The sequence below is a fragment of the Octopus sinensis genome, linkage group LG4, assembly GCF_006345805.1.
Source record: "Octopus sinensis linkage group LG4, ASM634580v1, whole genome shotgun sequence".
In the NCBI taxonomy this organism is placed as follows: domain Eukaryota; kingdom Metazoa; phylum Mollusca; class Cephalopoda; order Octopoda; family Octopodidae; genus Octopus; species Octopus sinensis.
This window is the reverse complement of record NC_043000.1, coordinates 156,393,089-156,398,416: the sequence shown is the minus strand read 5'-3', so window position 1 is coordinate 156,398,416 and position 5,328 is coordinate 156,393,089. Positions and strand designations below refer to the sequence as shown.

At 37.9% G+C, this 5,328-nt stretch overlaps 1 protein-coding gene across 1 annotated transcript in view; it reads left to right on the top strand.

Annotated features, from left to right (window-relative positions):
- The window catches only part of LOC115210610 (potassium voltage-gated channel subfamily KQT member 5-like), a 51,681-nt gene extending 46,991 nt beyond the window's left edge, over positions 1–4,690 (top strand). Inside the window, exon 7 of the mRNA XM_036502655.1 lies at positions 3,552–4,690. Within this exon, the coding sequence (XP_036358548.1) occupies positions 3,552–4,232 (681 nt within the window). The 3' untranslated portion in view covers positions 4,233–4,690. The remainder of the gene's footprint in view (positions 1–3,551) is intronic.
- The last annotated feature ends 638 nt before the right edge of the window (positions 4,691–5,328 follow it).

The window sequence follows — 5,328 nt, the reverse complement described above, 5'->3', positions numbered from 1 at the left end:
CTTAGCATTTTTGCATTGTAGCTCTTGATAGCATTAGCTATGTTTCTGAGCAGCTACAATTTACTTTAATGTTGTTTTTATTGAGTAGATGATGTAATTATGGCCTTTTGAGACTTGCTTCTGGATATGAGAGAGGAAACGTTTTGCAATATTACTTTCTACCCCAATGTTGTATGTTGAGTTCTAACATTTCTTTCTCTAGTGTCTGTTAGTACTTCATTCGCTTTTCTATTGACTACATTTTAAAGCTCCATCTTGGTCGTCTGCAAACTAGATGAAAATGGCTTTATCAAAGAATAATGCATTTACACACTTACTGAGGGCTATTGAGGCATGCTTGATTACGTTTGGATAATCATTAGATTGTGCGTATATGTGCACTAGAGATTCGTCCTAAAAATTGCCTAAAATACTGCTATCTCCACAAAAGACAAATGCCAAGAAATGCAACACATCACCAAGCTACACAGACACGACTCCGAATACTCTTACAAGAATCACCAGCTCGATTCGTCAACATCTGGAAAAGAATACAGTACTCACAAAGTGCAATTGGAAACAATGGGTGTCAATGAAGAAGCCGTTAGCTTTTTCGCCGTCGTGTTGGATAATTAGTAGCAATTTAAGAATCTGTCAAATTCATGTAATTTCTGTCTCACGGAGAAGCTCCATATCATCTGTCATTCTACTCCAATGTTAAATAAAAGAATGAGCTACTTTCGACTTGTTGACTTATTCCCATTTTGTTGCAAATGGTGGATAAATACAGTGGTTAAAAATTCAAATTCTATTGATGACGCCTACACTAATCACATTGGCCTGGTCTAATATAAAGAGGCACCAGCTTTACTTCATTCAGATGATATAGAAATGTTGGTACTTCTAGCAAGTCAGAGACCGCGTAAAGTTTCTTCGTTGGTTCGTTGCCGAATAGAAGTGAAAGGGCGTGTATGACCCGAATGCACTATCTTAGCGTTTGTCCTATAAGCCGGATAACACAGCTGAGAAAGGGCACTTGCTATTCACAGTAAAATTATCCGGAAGCTGTGGGATTTCCCGATTGTCCCTAAAGTGTACTTATTCTGTTGAGCCGTGCGCTTTGGGGTTTTTTTGGTTTTTTATCTTTTTGTTTTTTTGACATCTTCTCAGTGTTTATATTGTTCATTTATTTCAAGCATCATTATTATTTTTTTTTTCTTCTTTCAAATTTGCTTCCATTTCTTGCCGAGTGTCTTCCCGACTCCTAGGGCAAAGAAACTCATAGTATACATTCGTTATTATTATTATTATTATTATTATTATTATTATTATTATTATTATTATTACTTTTTTTCTTCTTTCAAATTTGCTTCCATTTCTTGCCGAGTGTCTTCCCGACTCCTAGGGCAAAGAAACTCATAGTATACATTGGTAGGCCATTAAACCAAACTCAGTAGTTCGTTCATTTTTTTTTTTTAAGTTAAATTAAAATACATGAGAGCAGCAACAGTTCTCACATCGACAATGCTCTTCTCAATACGTGTGATGTACCAGTTAAGACAATCTTTTGCACTTCTTGCAGGGATGGTAAGCCAGGATCATTCTCATATAATTTTCGGTTCCCTTCTTGATCATTCCTAGTGCTCCTACGATCACTGGTATTGTAACCGCCTTGAGATGCCATATTTTCTCAATTTCAATGAGTAGGTCTTTATACTTTCTGAGCTTGTCAAACTCTTTCGCTGAGATATTATGATCACAGGGGATGCTCATGTCGATCAATAAGCAAACTTTATTGTTTTGGTCTTTCACAACAATATCTGGTTTATTGGCATTGATGGTTCGGTCTGTATGTACTGGAAAGTCCCACAGAATGGTTACATTTTCACCTTCAGTTACAGCCTCAGGGTGGTGATTATACCACTTGTCGGCAGTTTTGATATTGTAATGCCGACTTATTAGCCAGTGGAGATATTGGCCAACTCTGTCATGTCTTAATTTATACTCCACTGGTGCTAAGACTTTACATCCAGAGATTAGGTGGTCCACTGTTTCAATCATGTCGTTGCAGAATCGGCATTTTGGGTCTGCTCCATTTTTCATCACATTGGCCTGGTAGTTCCGGGTTAATAGGCTTTGATCTTGAGCAGCCATGATGAAAACTTCACTCTCTGCTTTTAGCCCTGAGCTCCGTAGCCACTGATGGGTTTGCTTCTGGTCAACATCAGCTTGTTTGCTGCGGGTCACATATTTGCCGTGCAGAGGTTTCTCCTCCCACCTATCAGCCAATTGCTCGTGCGCTTTTTTCATTGCCATCATTTTCACCTTCTTTGCAACAATAGTTGCCGTACTTCCCTCGGGTTGTTCAGTTTGGGTATCCTGCACGAGATCAATAGCAAATTTTTTGCTTTCCTTGATGATAGAATGAAGCTTCTTTCGTCTCTCGTGATTTTCCACGAGCTTTAGCATCCAGTCATTCGATATTTCGAGATATTTGGCCAGTCCAATTGTGGTTGTTTTGTAAGCAAGTTCAAATTGGATCAGGCCTCGACCTTCTTGGACACTGGGAAGGTAAAGGCGATCTACGTCTGCCTTTGGGTGGTGCATCCTATTACAACTCAGCAGCTTGCGTATTTTTCTATCTATATTCTTTACTTCACTCATATTCCAGTTCAACACATTGTAGCTATAAGTAACAACTGGAACTGCTAAGGAATTTATAGCTAACACCTTGTTATGTGCATTTAGTTCAGATTTCAGGACTGCACGAACTCTCCTATAGCATTCCTTCCTGATCTTCTCTTTCATGCTTGCATGCTGAATACCAGAGCCTTCATTTATCCCTAAATATTTGTATGTTTGTTCTTGCTCAAGCTCTCTTATGACTGTGTCAACATCTAACACGACTGAATTTGTGGTCTTCACTTTCCCTTTCTGGAAAGTGGCCTTGGCACACTTCTCAAGTCCAAACTCCATCCCGATGTCATCGCTGATGCTTTCACGGTGCGCAATAGGCCTTCAAGTTCATTATTGTCTTTACCATAAAGTTTTAAGTCATCCATATAAAATAGATGGCTTATTTTTTTATTGGCAATTTTATACCCATACCCTGTTCTGTTCAATTCACTTGTAAGGGGTATTAGGGCTATGCAGAATATTAAAGGTGAAAGTGAGTCACCTTGAAAAATTCCACAGTTGATGTTTATATTTTCTGAGGCAAGTACTCCATTAGAGTGGTATAATTGGAGATTCGTATTCCACAACGACATATTGTGCTTATTATTATTATTATTATTATTATTATTATTATTATTATTATTGTTATTGTTGTTGTTATTGGTGGTGGTGGTGGTGGTGGTGGTGGTGGTGGAGGTGGTGGTGGTGTGGTGGTGGTGGTGTGGTGGTGGTGGTGGTGGAGGTGGTGGTGGTGGTGGTGGTGGTGGTGGTGGTGGAGGTGGTGGTGTTTGTTGTTGTTATTCGACCCTTGTGGTCAATAAAGGAAGCGTTGCTGTTGTTGTTATTTATATTGCCGCTATTACTATTAATTTTAATATTCCTCTTGTTTTTCTCAGGTGGAAGATATTGAGTCAAAACTGGACCTTCTGATAGATTTGTACAAAGAAGATCGCCAGTTAGTCTTGCAGCATGTTCTGGGTGTCCGAAGTGAACAGGAAATAGTACAGAGCGACAGCCGAAAAAAGCCACAACCTCTGTCTTCCCTAAAGCCACGGCCAATCCTTGTGGACAAGCAATACACCAGCGAACCTAACACGCCGACCGGCATCCGTAACCCTAGCCGCCCAATGCAACGAAATCTGTCGGACTTAGGACAGCGCATAAAAAAACGTGTCACTTATCGCTGTTTGTCTTATAACGAAGTGCCGCATCGGACAATGTCGGAGAGGATTACATATGACAGGAACAAACCTATCAAAGATTTGTTCGTAGGTGAACCTAGGCCGGCAAAAAGCTGCCTCTTACAGCCGCAGCCGTCATCTTCCCGAGACAGATCGCCGGTCAGTGATCAAGTAGGAACGCTGTGTTTCGCGTGCTCCGAGGGCAAGGACACTCTTAATGTGACTACTACTGCAATTAATATAACTACTACAGCTACTATAACTACTATTATTCCAACACCGACAGCAGAAAGCAGCAGCACTACAACAACTGACACCCAACAGGGTTACGAGCAAAATACTCATAAGCAACTTTGTGCAACAAAATCAGTTGGAAACAATGTGGCTGTCACGTAGCCAAGGTTTTTCACATTTAGTGAGAGAGGAATGAATTGAACAGCTCTGCACATATTGTCACTTATCAAAGTTAATGCATGTATCTTGAAAGGAAACCAACAAAAGTGAAAGTAATCTATATACATGCATATTAACATGTGCATATGTGTGAGGATTATGTATGTCTGGGCGTGTTCGAAAGCCAATATATATAAGTATTATGTATATATATATATATATATATATATATAATATGAATGTATGTGCATGAGAATGTGGTTCGCACATTTATGCCTAAATGATCCGAGGACGAGAGTGAAGGATTCACTAGAGGGTTGATTTATGGATGATGATGATGATGGTGATAGAAGTATACAAACGCCACTGAGTATTTGGGTGTGTATGTTTGCAGAGGTTTGAGAAATTGTGTACAGTTTGGGAGTACGCATGAATAAATATATATAACATAATATATATATATATATATATATATATATATATATATATATATATAATGTAAATAGCAAGAGTGTGTGAGGTCGTAGCAAGCGAAATGAAAATGATTCAGTATATTTATATGAGTATGTATATGTGTGTTTGGGAACAAGTATTTGAGTTTATTTCTATATGAGTGCCTGCTTCAGTTAAAGAGGTATGTTTGAGAGAACGAGTTGGAGAGAGAGAGAGAGAGAGAGAGAGAATGGAAGCGACGGGGTACGTTTCGTATACATCGTTCTAAAAGAAATATATATAAATATACAATATATTTAACAATATATCTACATACCCTAATTATATTGTATTCAAAGAGCCTCAGTAGATATGAATAAGAATAGATGTATATATTAATATAACAGTGCACATAACCACATCGCAAGCACATACACACACATGTAAGCATACACACACACACTCACACACAAGCATAAAAAATATATATATGTATATATATATATATATATATATATATATATATAATACTTATAAACGTGTGTGTATGAATGTATGAGTATTTATACATATCTTATTTATATACATATTCTCATATTTTGTACACACAAATACATGTATCTTTATATTATTATATGCTATATGTTCGCAGCATAATTTCTTACTA